This window comes from Lissotriton helveticus, chromosome 2_1 (assembly GCF_964261635.1).
Source record: "Lissotriton helveticus chromosome 2_1, aLisHel1.1, whole genome shotgun sequence".
Taxonomy (NCBI): domain Eukaryota; kingdom Metazoa; phylum Chordata; class Amphibia; order Caudata; family Salamandridae; genus Lissotriton; species Lissotriton helveticus.
Genome location: NC_136059.1, coordinates 1962527019 through 1962551665, shown reverse-complemented (window position 1 = coordinate 1962551665; position 24647 = coordinate 1962527019). Strand labels below are relative to the sequence as shown.

General features: G+C 40.7%; 1 protein-coding gene across 2 annotated transcripts in view; it reads right to left on the bottom strand.

Moving 5' to 3' along the window:
- The window catches only part of ARHGAP10 (Rho GTPase activating protein 10), a 998059-nt gene that overhangs the window by 41306 nt on the left and 932106 nt on the right, over window positions 1-24647 (bottom strand). For both annotated transcript variants that reach the window (XM_078676901.1, XM_078676902.1), the window contains exon 22: window positions 24061-24228. In XM_078676901.1, coding sequence (XP_078533027.1) covers window positions 24061-24228 — 168 coding nt within the window. The remainder of the gene's footprint in view (window positions 1-24060; window positions 24229-24647) is intronic.

Sequence of the window (24647 nt, the reverse complement as noted above, 5' to 3'; positions counted from 1 at the left end):
GAAGTAGCATTACAACCCATGACCTCACACGAAGTGACATCAGATGTTAAGGCCTCACATATGTTTAGCAGGCCTATCATGAGTACATTTGCATGCATTACAATATTTAACAAATGAGATTTTGCATTGGGGTTGTGCCAAAATATTTGTGCAACCCAGACGCAAAATCTGGGCCTCAACTTATTCATTTGTTTTTAAAATCCTGTCACAAAGAATCGGCAACAAGGAGAAACATGGCAGTAAATCTGTTCTGCTTAATTGGTTGTAATGTCTGTATTTTAAAATATCTTACAGGGGTAAGGCACCTACTGCAGAAATGTTTGTGTGCAAGGTACATCTCAGGGAATAATAGTAATGGCAGCATAACTCTGGAGCATAACGTACTTGGTAGCGAGATCTGTGTTTTTCATAGTCCTAGTTTTGAATCAAAGTAGGATATGAATTTAACATGTCTCTTGCATAGCACATTATGTAACACACAGATTACAGATTTTTATTTTATGAAAATGTGTGTGTTACTTCTTTTAAGATAGAGGTTGTTACAATCCGTCTAATATAGCACAGTGAGGTATGAAGGACACGAGGCTCCTAAACCTTGTAACCCCCACTATTTTATGTAACACATCCTTTATATTGATGTACACACATGATTCATTGTCAATGTATAATCTGTATGTGTGATGTACAGTGCTCTGACAATGGCTGGGCAGGTGGCGACAGTGGTTGGGAGCTGCACAAGTCTCCTGGGGCAGCGCCAGAAATGTGTCCCTATTCTTTCGTTTACAACTATGCGAACAGTGGTGGCTGCATTGATCATATAACTGTTGAATTATGGCAATGCTTTGTACATCGGCCTCCTTAATAAGCTGCTGGGTAAGGTCTACGTGGTTATGAATGATACTGCAAGACTATTGTTCAAGCTTGCACACGGGAGCATGCTATGCCACTACTGCAACAATTGCATTGGCTGCCAGTCAAACAGAGGGCCAGATTCAGAGGCCTGTGCATTGCACACAACACATTGTATGGCATTGTATCAGCCTATATTAAGGAACGGCAGAGGCACTACGTGCCTAGATGCGGTCTTCACTCCTCTGAGGCGATCTTGCTGACCTGCCCATGGTTTAATAAAACTACCTTGGGTGGTTGGGCATTTTCAGTTCTGATACCACATATCTGGAATTGATTATTGGAAAGTTTGAAGAGAGAAACCGCTCTCCTCCCTTATTGGAAAGTTTGAAGAGAGAAACCGCTCTCCTCCCCTTTCGGAAGAGACTGAAAACAATTTTATTTGAACAAGCTTTCGCAAGAGATTGATTTTCTCATTTTAATAATATCTGTTGCAACATGTTCTCATAATCCTTAGAAGTACCAAGAGACCTGTAGTATATGTGCGCCATACAAGTGCTACTAAAAATAATATACCCCTGCATTGGGACGAATAGTGGCACTACTCACCCCAAGCAAGGTCTCAGAGCACTTTAATCACACATACACAAATAATTTAAATACCACTATTTTGTTATTTCTTTATAGAGTTTTAGCACTACTGTAGTCCTAAAAGAAATAAAACAAAATAGCAATATTTAAATTGGCGTCAGGAGGTAAGAGAGGCCACCAGTTTTCATTTAGACTAGAGGCTACTTGGCATCTGTAGGTGGATTTTTATATTCTTTCTTGGACTCAGATGATCCACAACTCTTGTGTTCTTTCCACTTTGCGGACAGGCTACTGCTACCACTTTCGGGGTCAGTGGGTCGTGTGCAACAGGAAAACAGCCCTTGAAGGACACTGTGGGACATAAATAGGTAAGTCCACTTGTTGGACAGAGGAACCGTAGGGTTTCTGACAGTTCACTGTTATGTAATAGGTACACTCATGGTTTTCTATCTTTCTCTTTGCCTCTCTTCTTCCGAATCCTCCATAGGAGTTGCAGAGATTCTTGTAAGAGGTTGAAAAGATATAACCCTCATATACTGGTAAGCTGGAGTTATCTTCTGGTTGAGTAGTGCTTTAAGATAATTGACCCATGACTGGATAGAGAAATATAGTTTCTTTTTCTTCCTTCCACAGATTGTGCTTGGTCCTGAGGACAATCCCAAGATTTAAAGATTTAAAGGGATTCGAAACACTTGGTCTGCCAAGTTGCTCTTTTGCTAATTTATTTCTTTGCAATTTCTGTGGCAACATTACACCTAACCAGGTTGTTTGATTTTTGAATGGATTTAACTGTTTAATGGAATTGGAAAAGGTGTACTCTAAAACAACCAATGTATTAAATATTACTTGTTGGCAGACCTAGTGCTTTTCAATTGGTGCATTACATCCCCGTTTGATTGAGTACTGTGTAGGGTGAATGTGTGAGGTGTGACTGTGAAATGGTCGAGTTGTGATGAATGAAGGTATATGTGTGATTTTTGTTCACTTATTCTTGTGTCCATCTCCATTGTTTGTACATATTTTTGTTCTAACTGTGTTTGAATTTGAAATGATTTACAAATAAGTATTTTTGAAATAAACAGCTATTAAATAGCATCCAGATGCATTGTACGGTGGTCTATGCATTTTTGATAGATTTTGTTCTGGAATAAGGTATCAGTATTGGCATTTCTCTTTGTTGCTTAACTTCATCAGGCTCGGCCTTACTGACTAGAGCCATACCCACTCTTGTTATCAGCAACTTGTGCATGCAGGCACGTCATGGTCCGGAACAATGCCATCTGCAAGGGGCCACATAATCACATTCAGGAGCCGTGTGTGACATAAATGGTGGTGGAAACAGCCAGTGATATGCAAATTGAGCCAGAGCGCAGAACTAATAAACGTCCAGATCTGGGGCTCCGAGGCCACCCTGTTCAGAGGGGAGTGTCAGAATCTTCCAAGCAATATGTGGTTGAAATCCTGCTATGGCCAGCAAAATAAAACGAGACCGGAGCTGGCGGCGGAGTTATAGAGGGAGTGGTAAATTAATACATTGATAAAGAAACCTAGGCAGAATAATCATTTTTGTATAGCCAGACGTCCCTTTAAAAATAATGGGAGATATTTCCATCTAGCCAATTTTCCATCCAGCCAGATCAACAGGTGATCGTAATTAGTCTTCCACTAGTCATCGATATTATTGCTAAGCCTTATCCCCAAATATCTGATCGCACCCTCTGCCCAGACAGGGGGGAAATCCGAAACAGTTTTAGGGGTAGCTTCTGTCAACAGGAAGATAATAGACTTAGCCCATTTGATGTCAATGGTGGACATACCCCTGGACCTAATACATTTCCTGATGAGCAGGTCTAGGTTAACAATTGGATTTTTGACGTACAAGGTGACATTGTCTGCATATAACAACACTAAAATTCTTCGAGAAAAGAACGCTAGACCCTGTTGCGCATGGTGTTGTCGCAGATGAGACGCGAGATGCTCCATGGCAATACAAAAAAGTAGAGGCAAAAGGGGACATTACTGGTGTTTGCCATGGGTTATCGCAAAGGGGTCTGATACACAGGCATTAATGCGCAGACAGGACTTGGGCTGAGAATAGAGCAGGCCTACGGATTTGAGGAAAGAAGTGCTAAGACCGGGGCGCTCAAGGAGAGAAAATAAGTAGGACCATTTAAGAGAGTTGTACGCCTTAGTGGTGTCTAAAAATACAGCTACGGTATGCAGGGTGGGGTCAATAGTATGAAGTGTGGCAAAGAACGTGTGAAGATTGTACGAGTAGACCTGCCAGGGACGAACCCTGCCTGATTGGGCCTCACCATGGTAGGAAGAAGTGGAAGGAGTCGAGATGCAAGCAGCTTCATGAGTATTTTGTTGTCTGTATTGATTAAAAATAGTGGTCCATAGAAATTAAAGCGGGCAGGAGTACTGCAACGATAAGTGCTTTGCGCAACGAGGGTGGCGAACCACCCGATGTGAGAGGCTCCTCATATACCTCCAATAGGTGTGGGGCAATTAGGAGAGCAAATTCTTTACAGAATGTGGCCGGGAGGCCATCAAGACCCAGCGTCCTGTCAGTAGGTATAGATTGAATCACCTTGATAATTTCTTCCGCTGCAAAGGGCTCATTGAGATATCGCCTATGCCCCTCCTTGAGCCATAAGAGTTGGACAGAGTCCAAATAATCAGTGAGGTCCAGCGGGCAGAGTCTTGCCCAGTGCGATAGAGAGCCAAGAAAAAAGTTGTCATAATCTCCTGGACTGCTGCGGTGCCTGTGGGAATGCCCGTATCTTCGCAGCGCACCTCCGTAATGTAGTCCCACTCCCAGGGTTTTTGCAATAACTGAGTAGGGTCCAGACGGGCTTATCTCCCTCCAAAATGAAGAACTTGTGTCTCCCATCTAAAATAATGCTGTTCCCCTTTGAGCGGCATCCTTGTATTCTCATAGTCTATATTAGCATATTGTATATTTGCAAGAAGCCATCGGTCACACTCCGCACTCCAGATGCGACAAGTCTCTGCGCAGCGCATGAAGTACGCCGGCCTGCTAAGTATTGTGTAGTGTAGTTCCTATTATCCCAATAGGCTCTGCGCATTGGAATAATACCTTCAATAGTATAGGCCTAGACCAGACGTTAACTAGGTCTACTACTGTCGATATTAGACTTAAAGTATTGGGTTTGCCAGCTAGCTCAGAGTTCACTAGAAACTTTCTCGAATAGGCAAGGAGGAGTTGAACCTCCCTGGATAGACAAGAAGGGATTTAGTTTCTGACAACCATAGAACATGACAACTTTGCTCTCCCCTAATCAAGAGTGTATCTCTAGAGTCGTGTGAAAACAAAAGACGACTTATTTTACTCAGTCAGTACGTGCATTCTTAGTCTCACCAGATTGTAGAGAAAAGGAAGAGACGGGCGTGTTCAATAAAAGATGGTATTTATTGATCAGTCTCTTTTCTCATACCAGAGAAATGGATCGATATTATTGCAATACTTATGGTTAAGTAAAGTGCATACAATAAAAGCAGAAGTATAAAATAATACTGTAAAAACATTGATATGGTTTCTAAGCCATATGAAGGTCTAAAATGAATAAAATAGATACATACACATATACATTTGACTAATCGTACTCAACTGGTGTTTCTAACTGCGTCTACCCCAATGTACCTGACCTAAGCCTAATACGTGGGCGGGAATAGAAAGTAGCAGTTTAAGTTAAGTTTGTTTTGCCAAGTTTACTGACTAAAGAATTCTCTGCGAGGGGTTATTCAGTTCTGTACCTGGAATCTAGGATGAATGAGGGATGGTATCTCTCTCTCTGGTCTCGATATTCCAGGCTGCCTGCGAGGGCTACCCGGAAGCGCCGGAGCTGGAGTTCTCGGCAGGAGAAAGCAGCGTCTCGTTCTCAGCGCGTCAGGAAGGCGGGGCTGCGCCAGCGGGGTCTGCTCTGCTCTGGGCTTCGGCAAGTCTGGCTGCTCCGATCTCGTCACCACCGCGTGTGTTTGCATAGGGCAATATCGGTAATATTTATACCTTTAAGGTGCCGAGATTGACGTAAGGATGGACATAGATACGTCAATAAGGATGTCATACGACTTGGTCGTTAGCACATTCTTTTGCTGAAGTTCTCGATGAAATCAAAACAATGGCCGCAGGGTTTTTCCCAGGTTGTCATAGGTTTGATTTGTTTTGAGAACTCCGTATGCCTTATCAGGGGCTAGAGGAATATCGCTTGTCTAATTAGATGGCAAGCGTTATGACCTAATCAGATAACACGTTCCTGTGCCGTAGTGTGGCTTAATCAGATAACGGTTTCTGCATCATGGGGGTTTTCTGCCTCATGGGATGGCTGCTAGTTAACTTGTTAACCAGAATAGGGTCAGGAATAGGGGGATCGATACAGAACCTATAGGAATACATCACACCCACTCCACGCTAACTATGGACATATTTACTAATCTAGGCATAGTAAAACATACTGTAGAGTATAGTGTATACCTTACCACCCCAAAATACATAAATGCATTTTGAAATTATCTAATATACGGAAAAAGTCATATGTATTATATGCACTCAAGCTGTAGAATAATGCTAAAGTAATCACGCATTTGTATACATTATTGCTAATTGGTATATGAGAATTTACACATGAAATGGCTCTTAATACAGAAAAAAGGTTCGAGACCATTTCATCACAGAATAAAATAATTATGAACATACCAGCGGGCAGCTAATTCCTATAAAGTATCTAAAAATAGAAATTTTAGTTCTCTAAGAATAGTTCTTACTTTAAGCAGAAGATAAGTGTCCCGAAAAATTGTAAAAATATTTTTGGGGCTGCTGAAAAAAATTGCTGTCCGTGAACTGGAGGGAAAATTGTTCATGGTATTTTGCTATTCTAGTTGAAGGCCAAATTCAGGGAACGCCGTGTGCGAGCTTGCTCAAAAGTCTCTATTTCTGCTCTGGTAAGAACATCATATCATTTAGACTGTCGAAAAAGCTGTCAACAGCTTCCTGGGAGAGTTCCACTAACTCGGAAAAAGGTGTAACCATGCATTCGTGCGCATGATTGTCTCCATTGACGTTTTGATTAATATTGCTGACAGAAGGTCGTACCTGATCGATGCTGCTTTCATCTTGAACTTCACTACCCCTTAATCGTAGTGGTGAAGCTTCCACGAATGCCGTCATCAGGATTGGTAGCCGTTGAGGGCAGCACAAAGCATGAGCCTTTATTGGACTCAACAATGTTTCTGCATCCATTGGCGCATCCGATTGTAGCGTCAGACAGGTGTCTAACACGCATTCTTCTCCGCATAGCAGGCCCCTCAATACAGGTAAAACACATCGATGCCACATTGGTCGAAATGAAAGAAACCAAGTCATGTTCAGGTCTCTAAGCCGGGTTAGTCCCAGGATTTTTGAAATCCGGTCCCGGTATCCAATGGCTCGGATTGTTTCTTCCCTTGTCGCAGGTGTTTTGTCTGTGACACGGTTTGCCATAACGAAATATTAGGACCAAGAATAGGATTCCTGCAATTAGTCCCAAAATGAGGGGAAGTCCGCCAAAAATCGAATGGACGAAATCTGGAAAAATACCCAGTATGGCTTTGAATGGTGTTAATGCCATCGAAAATACTGTCTTAAATACCTTTGAGACTCCACTGGTATCAGAAATATTTAAGATTTCATTCAGGATTTCTGCGAAATGTATGGGGGAATTAGTTGATAACAAAGAGTGAATCTCTGCAGTCGTCCTTGCGACTAGGAGATCATACGTTTCTTTTGATGACGTGAGCCTGGTCGGCGTCTGAAGAAGCACTGTTTTCATTCTGCTTAAAGTGTCTATTCGAATAGAAGTAATTTTCAAGTTGGGCCATGCCCTTGCCTCCCTGTCTGGAAAGGAGCTGGGGAACAATGAGTGTCCACAGCACTTGACCTTCGCAGTCGTAGTTACGAGATAAGGAGTCCCGGGCATAAGACTACAACATCTGCGATCTACAATTAGAATGTAACTCCCATTGTAGAGTCTTTGAAAGAATGGTTCTATCTCTGTTGCAGGTGCGCCTTGCTGGTGACATGAAAGGTTATTTGAGTTCCCTTCACAGGCTCCATGCAAACTAATTCCATTACACAGAAGTGTACCGCTTAGTGACATTGCACAATTATTGCCACTAAGAAACACTTTCTGTCCTTTATTACTGACACATGCATGTGAATAGGGCAAGTTCCATGTTGTCTTAATGTACCCTTTTCCTAATTTTTCGTACATGCCAGCCTGTATATATTTTTGGCAGTATTGAAACCTGAAGGTAGATATTGGAATATTAATTATCCCATGTATTATCCATTCACTGACAGGTCGTTCTGACATTGTCACTGGTAATCTCTCGAGTTTCTCAATGCTCAGGATTGTATAATCAGCTCCCTTTTGTGCCATACTGATTTGTTTATCAGTACGGTTAAAGATATTGAATAGTGACGTTGTGTTGATTAAACGCCAAGGCACATAGCCTGAACGCAGATTTTGTAACGTCCAGCCAAGCTGTACAATAGAACGCAATTGAGACTGACCGTGTTGTAACAACAGTAAGTCTTGCGATATTATGTCGATTGCTGAAAAGACAATGCTGTCCAAAGAAAAAATTCTGGAGGACAGAGTCATTAACCCATTGTCCACTACAGAAAGTGATTTTTCCAAATTAATACGGTCAATTTCCCGTATTCTTTCTGCTGGTTCAATTTGAGTCACCTTCCAGGCCTCGTTGTATGCTGCATATACAGAGGCTGCTATGAAACGTTTTTGACGCTGTTTGCGTGGTCCCATAATGAAATCACGCAAGTCAGCACCATCAGTAAGTAAAGTTAGGTGTTGTTTAATTTCTGTCAGTGTGGAAGTTTGTAGCCATTGAAGGCATAATTTGCCCACACTGTAGGTGGTTATTATCCCTGGGTGTTGTCTTTGGGAATATCTAGGGTCTGGCCTGGTCAATTTGAACCCCTGTGTTTTGTTCAGGAATCTGTCTTGACAGTTATTAGTATCTGTGGGCCAGATCAACCACTGTTTCCAATCAGGATGTGTTCTGTTTTGGTTTAATACATAGTTTACGTCTATCTCCTCATCTGTAGAGTTATTGCTGTACATTGTTGGTTTTGGAATAGACGGTTTATTTAAGTCTTTGATTTTGGCTAGGCCAAGACAGGTAGTTTGTTGAACAGTGTCATTTAAAAATATAATTTGTTCTGGGATCATGCAGGCTCTAAACAAAGATTCTATACCTTGTACTTGCCATTCTTTTGTACCCCAAACACTTTTTACTTCAACATTTTTGTCCCAATAATCAAAACCAAAAGTATTCATTTGTTCAAAAAATGAGTCTGAATATATCAATTTCGTGTTTGTTATCATGGTCTTAGTCCCTGTCTTATTTGACAATTTGAAATAAAATGTTTCAGCATTACTTGTGTTAAAACCTGAAAAGTATGAATATTTGTCATAAAAGGTTCTTGAGCTTCCTTTTGGAGGGGTTGCACAATGTTCCCATTGATTATAATTTAAAACATTTCTAGGTTGTGCAGATTTATGTAGAAAATGGTTACCATAGTGGTTGTAACAGTACATACTATCATAATTTGTAGAACCCTGCAAATAATCATGTTTGGTAAATTTAGCAGACATCACTAGGTCAGACATCATATTATTTATACTTTCGAAGTCCCAATCATCAGCAAATGAGCTTGGTTTTACAAAGTCACTCAATGAGATCTTAATTTGGTGTGGATATTTCAGGATTTCAACCGGACCATAAATTTCGTAGTCAGTGTTGTCCCATGCTACCCCACCCGGTATAGGATTGGCTGTGAAGTTGACTGAAGAAAGTTCTCTTTTCTCGACGTGTGAAGATGTGTGTGGTTTGAGGATCAAGTTGATTTTCTGACTTGCTGTGTCCATTTTAGCATATTTTCCCTCAATGAAGCGTCCCAAAGTTAGTACCATGATGAGCCAAAGTATGAGGATAAATGCACCAAAACCCACCCAAAATTCGATCCATGGAGAAATTAGATATGTTTCTTTTAGTTGTTTCAAAAGTTCTTTAGCTTTATCTTTAAAGGTTTTTGTTGATGGCTGTGTTTTTGATTCACTGAAGCCTTCAGAGGAATCATCGAAGTTTATGAAGTAGCCGGATGCAGTTCTGTCAATTGTCCCAATTGCTTCAGGATTACTGTTTCTTGCATATTCGTTTGTTACTTCATTGTAGATTGGTGTGTCTCTGCTAAATGTTTTTATTTGGGTTTTCAGAGGTTTAAGTTCCATTGCATTGTTGCATAGTCCTCGTTGTTCTTGTGTAGGCGTTTCGAATGTGATTAGCCTCTTAGTTAGGACCTCTGTATTTGTAGCAAACCTTGGTGTTCTGCTACTTATTGGGAGTCCACTTGGCCTACTATTTGTTATCGGCCACATGATTGTGGTTTTACCAGGTCGATTGATACAACTCGGTTCTCCTTTTTACCAGCAAGCGGCGGTAGTAGAACTCATCTTGTCCCGTTGATAGACAAGACAGGAACTGCTTTTCTGTAAGAAGGCCCAAATTCCTCCTTTACCGCGATCTTTTCTCTGACTAGATCCCCGACTTTTGGAATCCAGACAGGTCTTGCTGGGACAGGTGGTGGTTCTTCAGTGGTTGTTGGCTGTTGTTTCGACTTTATGTTGCTCAGGTCTTTTCTTGTTTCGTTTAAGTCCTGTAAAATAGCCAAACGATCTTTGATATCAAAGCTTTTTTCCTTCACCACTGAAGTCTGACTGTCGAGATCTAAGACTAACATCCTAGTTCCAAATAATAATTTGTACGGACTGAATCCCTTCAGAGAATTTCTTGGCAGGTTATTTAGACTACGTTGGACACTTATTAGATGTTTGACCCACCCAGCTCCCGAACCTAATACCCTTTCCGTTATAGATTGCTTTCTGCCTTGGTTTTTTCTTTACACCATCCCGTATCCCTCAGGAAGGAAGTGAGAAGAATCCCGCTGTGCTATGCACATTTGGCCATGTTTCCCCACAGGCTTGAGGGCTAACGTGAAAACATTGGTCAAACGTAGCATGTTCCTAGCGTATATGCCATTTAGACTCGCTAATCTTTGTATAACAGTCCAGACGTCAGCCGAGTGCTGAGGATCTACATTATAAGTGGAAACTAGCCTGTATATGTTAATCGGACGCTTTGCTTTTTACTGTTGATTTTTTCTGGAGTGAAACGCCACGGTAGTATACCGTTTCTCTCGCCACTGCAATCTCTGTTGCAGTTTGGGCATTTTTTTACAAAAATGTCATGCTGCAGGCTCATGCCTGGCCACCAGTACACTGATTGTAGTTCTTCCAGAGAATCTTTTAGTTTGAGGTGTCTGAGACCCTCGCCCATATGTGCGTCTGCAATTAACAAGGTTCTCCTGTCCATGTTTGGAATCACTCTATCCCCCACTCCAGGGATTCGAGCAAAAGGGACGGAGTTTGCATCGATTATGTATGTATAATTGAGTGGATAGTTGATCGGTAGTGCTGAGCAGTCGCCTTTTGATGACGTTTTCACCGCCAGCACTGTTTCACCGTCAATGTATTTTACTGTACGCTTTTTTCTAGCTACGGAAGCCGATTTAGTTGCTACCGCTGTGGCTGTCTCAGCCAATGAATTCCCTGCAACGTGAACGCCATCACGTTGATGACTCAGTGAGTGTGTCACGTGAGTCTTTGGTAGTTCTTTTTGTAACAGAACTATTTGTTCCCAAAGCAGTTTTTGCTTTATTGTTGCACCTGTGTCATCTCTGTAACCGTTTTGAATCCATGTCTGCAAATCCTTGTTATATGATTTGACGCAGTAATATGAATCGGACACTATAAGTGTCGGGAATTCGCGTTCCGCATTATCTAGCGCCATTTTCAATGCTAATATTTCAGTTTGTTGTTCTGAATTAGTTTCTACTGAGTGTGTTTTTGTTAATAGAGGTCTTAGTTTACCTCCGCGCCACACTTCTTTTGTAATCTCACATGTGGGGTTGTATGCTTGTTCTCCCCAAACGGAGGGTTGAGCATGTCCGTCTGTATAGATTACACAGGCGTACTGTCGTAAGGGCAGAATGTCGATTGGCAGAGGGAATGTTCTTTCATATTCTAGATTTTTTAATTCTTTTAAGTCTGGATTAAAGTAGTATTTTACTTTGTCCGTTGTAATTGAATTCACCCATTGTATCCATTCCGGATTCAATGTTGTTGTTGGTAAATTACACGGTGTTGTTAGTGCCTCAAAGGCTGATTCTGCTGTTATGACTGTGATACGTCTACCGTCAGCTTTATCTTTTTCTCTAGCTATTGCGGTTTGAACTGCATGAACAATGTTTTCTTTAATACTGAACTTCTTTTCAGCTTCTGTGTACAAGTGTGATTTGAATGCAATTGGTACCTTTTCTCCCTCATTAGAGGTCAGGTATGTGAATCCGCATCTTCCTGGGATGACTCGAATCACAAGATTGCGTGTGTTATCACGTGTTTCTAATTTTGTTTTAATTAACATGTCTGTTTGTAAAGATCTCAGAATTTCTGTGTGTATTTGAGTCCAATTGGTTCTTTTAAAATCTGGTTTTATTAGATCATAAAGGGGTTTGACCCTTTCTGCGTAATTTGCAATGTATGTTCTTCCGAAATTTAGGAAGCCTAGAATTGACTGTAGGTTTTTTAGTGTTCTAGGTGCTCGGAGTACGGCACATTTCTCTAGGAAATTGTCAGCCAGGCTTTTGCCTTCACTTGATAATTCATATCCTAAGAACAGGACTGTCAGATGGGCAATTCTGGATTTTTTAAAGTTGAATTTGTAACCCTCTGCTGCGAACCCAAGTATTATGGTGTTCACTCTCTTCAAGTGAGTATCCAAGTCATCATCTGTTAGGTATATGTCGTCGACATAAGATAATGCTTCGTCATCATATGTTTGTAGTAATTCTGTTACTCTCGCTGAGAATACTCCCGGGCTGTTCTTGTACCCCTGGGCTAATCGACAGAATTGTTTTTGAGTGCCATTTATTGAGAACGCAGACAAATATCTGCTCTCTGGTGCTATGTTTTGACAAAAGAATCCATTAGAGATGTCTAATGTTGTTTTGTATTTTTTGCGCACTATGTTATTCATTAGTGCAGCACTATGCGAGTTTTGCACTGCAAAAGTTTTGCAACATGAGTTAAGGTGTCGGTAATCCAAAACTAGACGGTATGAATTGTCTGGTTTGGAGACCGGAAACAAAGGGTTGTTCATTTGTGAGGTGCAAGTTTCAATCACCCCCTGGTATTCTAGCTGATCTAGGATTTCTTTTACCTGTTTTTTAGCTTCTTGCTTAATTGGGTACTGTCTTTGTGCAGTAGGTTGTGATTTTAACTGGATTTTGTGGGGAGGAGAGTCCTCGTCCCATCCTACATGATTTTTATATAAAGCAGGAGCTTGAGCTACTGCCCACTTTCTGGCAAGTGTGTATTTTTTATGAATTGGGATATGATTTGAGAAGGCAGGCATAATAATTTCTTCGCCATGAGGGCAATCCCTGACAAACTCTGGTGGCCAGTCTTTTTCAGCTAGAAGGATGTCATAGCCCTTGGAGAGATTATCCCAAAATAGTCCCCTTATTTTTCTAGTCTTATCCCCTTCTATACGTAAAGTTATTTCATATATTTTGTGAGGTTTGCTAACTCTGGTGTCTGCAGTTTCCACTTGAAGATATTCATTCGTGTCCACTGTCTCCAGATGATTCATAAGGACTTTGCGAGCTATGCTCACTTCTGCTGCGCTGTCTAGCATTGTCTGAGCCCATTCTCCGTTTTTCAGTTGTGTCCTCAGTATTCTCGGCATTGTTAACTACTTTAATGCTGGCTACCTTCTTTTTTGGAAATTGTAATTTCTTTTTTAGATGAGCAGGTTCCTTGTCTTTGGACTTGGCGTGCTCTTCTCTTTGTTCTGATCGTCCTCTTCTTTCCGATTTCTGCGAGGAAGTCTGAAAAGATTGAGAGGGACGTGTATCAATGTCTTGATATCTTTCAGTTTTTTTTTATATTATCCCTATTTCTAAGGTTATATATTTTCCCAGAGGGATCACTTTGGGGTGACCTATGTCTTTGGTTCGGAGATTTTTCTCTCCGCCGAGGTGACCTTCCTCTGGACTGGAATTTCTTTTCTTTAGGATTGGATTGTTTGTTTCCATCCCAGCTCTTTTTTTGTGATGTTGAATTATTATTAAAAAATATTTTTTCAGGACTTTCAATCAGTTGCGGTTTTACTGGTATTCCACCTAAACTATCTCTACCTAGTTCCTCATAGGATTTTTCTATGATTCTGGCAATTTCAGCTGGTTGGTCTGCTATATCTGTTTCTTTTAACCTCTGGCGGATCGCCACGTTTGCTGCTTCTCCCTTTATGTTGGCTAATAATATAGCCGAGACCTGCTTGAAGTCTTTTAGTAATTTCATACCAAGAGTTAAAGCGGGTTCTGGACCGTATTCATCTTGAATTTGTTTCAGCACATCTGGTATTACCGAGATGGATGGAACACCATGTGTTTTTGTGTAAATGGAAGCAAAGACTGTACCCCAAGGGTCACAGTCCTCCACGTGTGGTGCGATTCCCATTGGAAGACAGATAGTCAGAATCCTGTGTTTTTCTAACGGGGTGGTGTCTGGAAACACCGCCTCTATTTGGGTGATTTTTTGTGCTAGCCAGAATGGTATTTGTTCCCGTTTAGCCGGTACTTTACCTAGGCAGGACTGTATGTTCTGTGGTGTAATTTTATTTGTGTTCCCCTGGTGAAGGGTCAGCTGTGGAATTTTAATTGCTTACATAGTGGACTAATTGTCTATGTACTTTTATTAATTGTTTTAGCTGTGTTAAAAGCTCTGGTGCAGGCATTCTTTCGATGTCTGGATGTGGTGTGTATCCGGCTAGGACCGGCCACGTTGCTCCTGGTCTACCTAAGGGACCGAGCCTGGTGATGTGATTATTGTGTTTTAGGGCGCCATTAAATAAGAGCAGGTGCTCTTGAAATTTAAGTGGTACTTCCACCTCCTCGAAAGGAGTGTACTCATTAGGAGGTTCCTCTGTTTTGTAATAGTGGAAGTACTTTGTTACAGCATTTGCTGCTGGAAAGTTTATCCATGTGTAGAATACCTCTGTCTGCCGATATTCGTGTGCCTCAATTACGAATATGACTGTGCCACCTCTAGGTGTCAGTCCATTTTCTATAAGTTTTAAAGTTATAGATTTTCTTGTGTTGACCGGGATGAGTATTATATCGGGTCTGCTTCTTGTATAGCAGTATCAGCTGCTGCGAGTTCAGTTGCTATTCTAACTGTCTCTCTTTCATCATCACTGTCTACCATTTTACCGACAGGAAGGTTATTACTTTTGTTTGCAGATCAGGTTTCTTATGGAAACAAAGATTAGATGCACAATATTTTGGAACAGTGTATCCTTCAACGTTGATTAACCAAGAACCATACATAGGAGTTCCCTCCTGCGAGGTCTGGCGGATATGACCTTTCGCCCACTCCAGACGTCTTTGGAGTATTAATGGGAAAAGGGGTCTGAGTGAAAAAGCACGACTGAGTTACTCTAAATGTCTTACGTTAGTTTTATCGCCTTATCCAAACGAGTTGGGCGCCATGTAGTGTAGTTCCTATTATCCCAATAGGCTCTGCGCATTGGAATAATACCTTCAATAGTATAGGCCTAGACCAGACGTTAACTAGGTCTACTACTGTCGATATTAGACTTAAAGTTTTGGGTTTGCCAGCTAGCTCAGAGTTCACTAGAAACTTTCTCGAATAGGCAAGGAGGAGTTGAACCTCCCTGGATAGACAAGAAGGGATTTAGTTTCTGACAACCATAGAACATGACAACTTTGCTCTCCCCTAATCAAGAGTGTATCTCTAGAGTCGTGTGAAAACAAAAGACGACTTATTTTACTCAGTCAGTACGTGCATTCTTAGTCTCACCAGATTGTAGAGAAAAGGAAGAGACGGGCGTGTTCAATAAAAGATGGTATTTATTGATCAGTCTCTTTTCTCATACAAGAGAAATGGGTCGATATTATTGCAATACTTATGGTTAAGTAAAGTGCATACAATAAAAGCAGAAGTATAAAATAATACTGTAAAAACATTGATATGGTTTCTAAGCCATATGAAGGTCTAAAATGAATAAAATAGATACATACACATATACATTTGACTAATCGTACTCAACTGGTGTTTCTAACTGCGTCTACCCCAATGTACCTGACCTAAGCCTAATACGTGGGCGGGAATAGAAAGTAGCAGTTTAAGTTAAGTTTGTTTTGCCAAGTTTACTGACTAAAGAATTCTCTGCGAGGGGTTATTCAGTTCTGTACCTGGAATCTAGGATGAATGAGGGATGGTATCTCTCTCTCTGGTCTCGATATTCCAGGCTGCCTGCGAGGGCTACCCGGAAGCGCCGGAGCTGGAGTTCTCGGCAGGAGAAAGCAGCATCTCGTTCTCAGCGCGTCAGGAAGGCGGGGCTGCACCAGCGGGGTCTGCTCTGCTCTGGGCTTCGGCAAGTCTGGCTGCTCCGATCTCGTCACCACCGCGTGTGTTTGCATAGGGCAATATCGGTAATATTTATACCTTTAAGGTGCCGAGATTGACGTAAGGATGGACATAGATACGTCAATAAGGATGTCATACGACTTGGTCGTTAGCACATTCTTTTGCTGAAGTTCTCGATGAAATCAAAACAATGGCCGCAGGGTTTTTCCCAGGTTGTCATAGGTTTGATTTGTTTTGAGAACTCCGTATGCCTTATCAGGGGCTGGAGGAATATCGCTTGTCTAATTAGATGGCAAGCGTTATGACCTAATCAGATAACACGTTCCTGTGCCGTAGTGTGGCTTAATCAGATAACGGTTTCTGCATCATGGGGGTTTTCTGCCTCATGGGATGGCTGCTAGTTAACTTGTTAACCAGAATAGGGTCAGGAATAGGGGGATCGATACAGAACCTATAGGAATACATCACAATTGCAGCTTCCCTGATAACTACTTTGAAGCCTCCAATAAGGTGGCCCTGGATAAGTTCTCCTTAGTGTTATGTTCAAAGTATTCCACAATTGCTTTTTGTATCACCGTGAAACACCTGGTTGCGGTGCGCTCCCAGATGGAGCCGCAAAAGAATGCCCGGGAGGGAGCATCCAGCAAATGAAGTTCCAGGAGAAGCGGCACATGATCAGAGAGTGTAAGCTGGAAGTGCGTTGCCTGCGCCAACCATGACAAAGTTGAAAATATTTGTAAAGCGCACTGTGACCAAGCGGCTTCCTGGCGCTGGGTGATTGACGGTGGCAACAGGGGATTACTGGGTAGAGAAGGCTTGACCAAACAGATGAGTTTTGAGCGCCTTACGTAAGTGTAGATAGTCAGTGATGGACCTGATGGTGAGCGGGAGGCTGTGTCAGAAGCGGGGGGCAAGAGTGGAGAACCTAGTGCCACCTACTCTGGTCTTGCGGAAACGGGGAACACTGAGGAGTGCCTGGCTAGAGGAACGGAGATTGCGGCAGGGGAGGTAGTGGGTGATCATGGAATTGATGAAGATAGGCGCTGTATGGGCGCGGGCCATGAAGACTATACACCCCATCTTGAAGAGGGTACGCTGCAGGATGGGAAGCCAATGGAGGGTCTTGAGTAAAGGAGTGATGTGGTGAAACTTGGGAAGCCGGTGGATAAGGCGAGCGGCCTGATTTTAGATGGTCTGGAGGCGTCGCAGCTCGTAGGCAGGAATGCCCACGTACAAGCAGTTCCCGTAGTCCAAGCGTGAGAGAATCATAGCCAGAACAACGATTTTGAGAGCGTCAAGGGAGAAAAAGCGAGAAATCTTTCGGATAATCCTGAGGGACAAAAAGCAGGATGAAACAACGGAGCGAACCTGAGGGCGCATGGAGAGGTCCTGGCTGATTTTGATTCCCAGGGTTCTTACTGAAGCAGAGGGAACCGGGGGAGGGCCAAGGATGGAAGGCCAGAAGGCCAAAGTCCAAGGGCTGGTGGAACCACCCGTCAGGATCAACTCTGTTTTGTCCGGGTTAAGCTTGAGGTGGTTTTGATTCATCCAATCAGAAATAAAAATAAGTGTAGTTTGAAATTTAAGAAGGGGGTCAGAGGAAGGGGAAAGATCGAAAACGAGCTGAAGGTCGTCAGCGTAATTGTACACGGAGACCTCCATGTTGAGCAGAGAAATAATAAGGGGATAGATATAAAGATTGAAGAGAAGAGGGGAGAGGGAAGAGCCTTGGGGAACCCCACAGGGCACCGAACGGGGGGGGGGGGGGACAGAGAAGCCGGAGAGACGAACAGCTTGTGTTCGACCTTGGAGGAAAGAAGCGAGCCAGGAAAGAGCGGTGCCCTGAATGCCCGCTGCCCTGACACGGTCGAGGAGGATGGAATGGTCGACCGTGTCAAAAGCAGCGGACAAGTCAAGAAGCACCAAGGCTTGAGGAGAGTTGGAATCCGCCTTGCTCTTCAGCTCGTCCAGGACCGAAAGAACCACAGATTCGGTCGAGTGGACCGGGCGAAAGCCTGCTTAATGAGAAGCCAAAAGATGGTTGTCCTCGATATAGGCCGACAGGCAGAAGGTAATATGGCTCTCTAGGATCTTGCTAAGGTAAGGGAGCAGGGAGATGGGCCTAAAATTGGCAGGGAGAGTAGGATCAGAATTGCCTCATTCGCTGCCTCCCACGAATGAGGCAATAATCCAATTGCAACCATTTTGCGTGTGCTGTATTTATACATGTCCCCTATTTCAGGGCTGCATGCCAGTGCGCAAGATATCTATCAAGTTAAAGTCCTCCATAATAAGGCGCAATTGGGGCGTTGTATGTGGGTGTGGTCTCCTAGCGTCGCCTGCCCATTCCAGCTCATGATCAAGTATTACATTGAAGTCACCTCCCCACAGGGTTGTACCCGGTCCCAGCGCCTCAGCTTGATGCTAAATCTCGGTGAAGAACTGGGGATCATCTCTGTTGGGCCCATATATAGCTATTATCCTGACTGGGTATTCCAGTATGTCTCCTGCAAGTAGCACATATCTACTGTGTGCCTCAAGGTTGACCTTACACATCTTCCATGCCAATCCCCTTGTTACCACAATCGACACCCTGCAACTATAGTTGGAGTACGTAGCAATGTAATGCTCGCCCAGCCAGCACAATCTAAGTCCGGTGGGGGTACTTTCCATGAGGTGGAGCTCTTGTAACAGACAAATATCTATAGAGTGTCTATGTAAATATGTGAAGACTTGACATGCCTTTCGATGGTCATTAAGACCACGAATATACTTCTGCAGAACCTTTATTTACCTCACGGCTTGTTGGGCCTCTTGCTGTTTGTCATTCCTGGACGGAATGCTCATACTATCTTCCCTTGCATCTTTGCTTCTTGGTCTTATTTGTCTATGGCACAATGGTTCTGGGATTCTGAGTCTTTTTTTTGTGCTACCTGTTTATGTTCTTTCTGGTTGATGGTATTACTTCCTGTATAGGCCGTTACTTTCTTTTGAGTCTATTCTGGTATGCTTCTTTCTCGTATTATTTAATGTATGACTTGTCGTTTGGTCTGGTTATTGTTTGGGTCTTTCTTCCTCTCTCCTCGTGGCTTGGTTCTCTTATGTTTAGTTTCTCAGTTTGTCTCACTTAGTTTTTGCTGGCCCTCAAGATGTGCCTTAGGTGGGTTTGCTCTCTGACTGGTTGCGGCTTCCTTCTAATGGTGTTACATCGTGTCTTTGATTGCTCTTTTAAAGGGTATTCAGACATTTGTTTTGAGGTTACTTGAGCAGGCTTATATCACTTTGGGCATTGTTGGTGGTGACTGACCTTTTTGCCTTCACAGTGTTGCGGTCCACAGGCTTCAGAGAGGATATGTTCCAGGAGTGTGGTTTTACAGCTCAGTGCGTTCTCACATATTAGGACAGTCAGGAGAAAGTGGACGAGGTGATAATGTACTGGTAATCTTCAATAGTGGCCATGTGAATCACCATTGGCAGAGTAAGGGAGCCCCTCACATTTTAGGATTTTAACGAGGAAGGCTGTAGGAATTAAATATACTAGTAAGTAATCAGGGTATTACTTTGACATGGCTCTTGTGCCCGAAATAGGACATGTTAGAATGGTTCACTTATAGAATATCGATGTTAAAAATCTCGATGTTCAAAACATCGAGGAAAAAAAATATAGACTAGAAAAGTATTGACTCCTATACCTATACATGTAAGTACAAAAATATTGAATAAAAAATATTGATGTAAAAAGTATTGATTGAAATATATAAATAATATATTTTAAATACGTTAAATATTTATATTAATTTTAACAAAAAATTTAATTTAATATACATTTTTACAAAATATGACAAACTTAATTTTAGGAAAATAAACACACATACATAATTTATACATATATAGTTACTTTAAAATAATTATTAAACTATTATCTTTAAAAAAATGTAAAACCTTATAATTATATAAAAATAAAATATATATATAATTTGTAATATAAAAAAATCTAGAATAAATTAAAACATTAAACTGTGCAAAGATAGTTACACTTAAATTGCCCAATACAATCAGTGCAACAGTAGGAAAAGTGTTGGATAGAAAAATAATAAAATTTACTATTCCGACTCCAGTGAGTGCAACAGTAGGGAAAGTGTTGGACAGCGGAGGGGTAAAAATGTCTCTTCCCACTCCAAACAGTGCAACAGTAGGGAAAGTGTTGGATAGAGAAGGGGTAAAATGTACTATTCCCACTCCAGTGTGAGCAACAGTAGGGAAAGTGTTGGATAGCGGATGAGCAAAAATTACTATTCCCATTACACTGAATGCAACAGTAGGATAAGTCTTGGCTAACGGAGGGATAAAACAAGTATTCCCATTCCAGTGAGTGCAACAGTAGGAAAAGTGCTGGATAGCTGAGGGGTAGAAATTACTGCAACAGTAGGGAACGTGTTGGATAGCGGAGGGGTACAAATTTCTACTCCCACTCCAGTAAGAGCAACAGTAGGGAAAGTGTTGGATAGCGGAGGGGTAAAAATTACTATTCCAACTCCACTGAGTGCAACAGTAGGATAAGTGCTGGATAACAGAGGGGTAAAAATTACTATTCCCACTCCAGTGAGTGCAACAGTAGGGAAAGTGCTGGATAGCGGAGGGGTAAAAATTACTATTCTCACTCCAGTGAGTGCAACAGTAGAGAAAGTGTTGGATAATTCTTTTAAATTAGAAAACATTTACAAACAAAAAAAATATTAAAACATAAATGTATTTATTTTATTTCCTACCCTATAACACCAAACAAATAACAAAACACGTCAACATTTTTAATTACATTTACATAATTAACATAATTAATAATGAATTAAAAAATATTACAAACAAAACTAACATTGACTACACACTCTATAATATTCACAACACACACCTAAATTAAACTATAAAATAATAAAACACAACTAAACCAGTGCAACAGTAGGAAAAGTGTTGGATAGAAAAATAATAAAATTTACTATTCCGACTCCAGTGAGTGCAACAGTAGGGAAAGTGTTGGACAGCGGAGGGGTACAAATGTCTATTCCCACTCCAAACAGTGCAACAGTAGGGAAAGTGTTGGATAGCGGAGGGGAAAAAATTACTAGTCCCAATCCAGTGAGTGCAACAGTAGGAAAAGTGTTGGATAGCGGAGGGGTAAAGTTACTATTCCAACTCCAGTGAGTGCAACAGTAGGGAAAGTGTTGGATAGAGAAGGGGTAAAATGTACTATTCCCACTCCAGTGTGAGCAACAGTAGGGAAAGTGTTGGATAGCGGATGAGCAAAAATTACTATTCCCATTACACTGAATGCAACAGTAGGATAAGTCTTGGCTAACGGAGGGATAAAAAAGTATTCCCATTCCAGTGAGTGCAACAGTAGGGAAAGTGTTGGATAGCGGAGGGGTAGAAATTACTGCAACAGTAGGGAAAGTGTTGGATAGCGGAGTGGTAAAAATTACTATTCCCACTCCAGTAAGAGCAACAGTAGGGAAAGTGTTGTGTAGCGGAGGGGTACAAATTACTATTCCCACTCCAGTAAGAGCAACAGTAGGGAAAGTGTTGGATAGCGGAGGGGTAAAAATTACTATTCCAACTCCACTGAGTGCAACAGTAGGATAAGTGCTGGATAACAGAGGGGTAACAATTACTATTCCCACTCCAGTGAGTGCAACAGTAGGGAAAGTGCTGGATAGCGGAGGGGTAAAAATTACTATTCTCACTCCAGTGAGTGCAACAGTAGAGAAAGTGTTGGATAATTCTTTTAAATTAGAAAACTTTTACAAACAAAAAAGATTATTAAAACATAAATGTATTTATTTTATTTCCTATCCTATAACACCAAACAAATAACAAAACACTTCAACATTTTTTATTACATTTACATAATTAACATAATTAATAATGAATTAAAAAATATTACAAACAAAACTAACATTGACTACACACTCTATAATATTCACAACACACACCTAAATTAAACGATAAAATAATAAAACACAACTAAACCTTAATTAAAATTAAAAACTATTGCTATTCACTAATAATTAACTAATTACAATTGATTTAAAGCCCACCCTTTACCCCTTCAAAAGTAAAAACAACACACACATAAATAAACAATTACCCAAAATAAATATCAAATAATTAACATTAACTATATATAATTAAACACAGATTAATTCCAACCCTTTACTCCTATAAACACCACAACACACACCTAATATTAATTACACAATTACCACAATTAATTACCAATTAGTTTATTAAAATGAATTAACCAATTATTAATTCACTAATTAAAAATAAATTACTTCCCACCCTTTACACCTATAAAATCCACAACACACACCTAAAATTAAGTACATAATTACCAAAATAATTACATATTAATTAAAATTAATTAACCAATTAATTCATAAATTTAAAATAAGTTACTGCCCACCCTATACACCTATAAACACTAAAATAAACATCTTAAAATTAATTACAAAATTACCAAAAATAATAACCAATTAATTAATTAAAATTAACTATAAACTATTTATTCATAAATTATAAATAGATTACTTTCCACCCTTTACACTTATAAACACAACACACACCTAAAATTATTTACCCAATTACCATAATTAATTAGCAAATAACTAAAATTAACAACCACTTATTAATTAATAATAAATTACTTTTACAGATGTGAAAACTATAACATCTCAATTAAACAAATATTAATAAATAAAAATTAATCAATAAATGTCATATAATGAAATGACTTCCCAGCCTATTCCCCCTATAAACTCACAACCCAACCACGGAACTAAAAACGCAAAATTCACATTAAAAAAATTAATACATTTAATATAATTAAATTATTTCTCACCCTATTCCCCTATAAAACCACAACCCGTTACGGAACTAAAAGCGCAAAATTCAAATTAAAAAAAAATTAATAACTACTACAAATTTAACACATATTAAAAATTCAAACAATTCTTATACAAAAAACATACAACACATACATATAAAATATATACTAAAATACCTAAAAATAATAAAAAAACTATTTTTAACAACTATATTTTTGCAAACGATAATAAACACTTTGATATTTTTTAAATCGATATTACTTACCTTTAGTCGATAGTCTTGACGAAGATATTCTTGCTGTCGATATTTCTGACCCACAATATTAATTACTCAATATTTGTGCAACTCAATATTTTTTACTTGATATTCTGTCTCTGCACTGTTAGAATAATACATGTACTCAGACCGGAGTAATGATCGGGTCGGACTAATGGACAGTAATGGTTGAAATACTGACTGGTATCTGTTTACAAATCAACAGCTTTTCCCCTAAAAATATAGGCAATAGCAATAAGAGTCTTCAGTCTACAGATCTTGAAAAATAAAGGGCTTGGGAAGTTATACAATATGTAGCGTGTTTATGAGCTGGAATCTGATGCTATAACAGAGTTAAGTCTGTGCATATATGCCAAGCATTATTAAATTAAAAAACAGCTGTACACTGAAGAACACAACCCTTCCGCCCCTCTACCTCGCGGGGCAGGAACAAAGTGATTGTGCAAATTACTCTGAATTATTTTTTTTCCTGAAGACTGCTCTCACTACCATTGCGCTTCACAGAACGCAAACTTCGAGGTTAAAGAAGAAATTTAAATTAGCACAAAAAAGAACACCAAAAACACACACTGACAAGCACTGCGCAGCCTGAACTAATGTGTGGAAAATTGTTCTTCCAAATTATAATTAGGTGTTCATAAAAAAAGAGCGCTGACAAAAAGAAATAAAAGTGCAATGCTTGAAAACATGCGCTATGGGTGACAAGAAGAAAGAAGGTCTGACAGTAGAGAGGCAAACTCGAGTTATAGAAAAAAGGAAAACAGGAGGGGGGAGCGAAGGAGGTTAGAGAGGCAAAAAAGGAAGACATGGGGAGGAGAAGTGAGAGAAACAGGTAAAAAGTGAAGGAGGAAGGAATAAACAAACGTACCTTTCTGTTTGAATATCACTCTCTGCAAGTGGAGGGCAGCAGGGTAAAGGAGATGGCGATGGTGACGGCGATGGTGAAGGCGACAGTGGCGGTGATGTAGGTGAGGTAGGCGTTGTCGCAGACTGGTCATTCATCCAAGATACCATTGACAAATGGGTGGTGCTTGGGCTGGGAAAGTGAAATAACACAGCTGCATTAATTTGTGGCTCAAAGCGCACTGTATCTGAAATAGTGCATTCACATCTTTCTGGTGCACAGAGCTTAGTGCCGATATAGGCTACCTCCGTCCGCATGATGAACATAGCATGTACTGCAATAAATAATCACACAAAACAGGTTTGTTGGAAAACAGTTTGCTGCAGGTTTGTTTCATACAAGAAGTATGCCTACATGGTGGGTTAACTTACGACTTCCCTGCCCGCCTGATGAGCCAAACTGCACCATGGCCAACCCAATTGGTGCAATCATTTATGTGGGTATTAACCCCCTTAAATACCGTGGACAACCAGTCCATCACTTTACGCACGCCTTTTTAGGGGCAGAGCGTTCCAAGGTTGCTCAGGCTTACAACCGCCAGAAGGACTTTC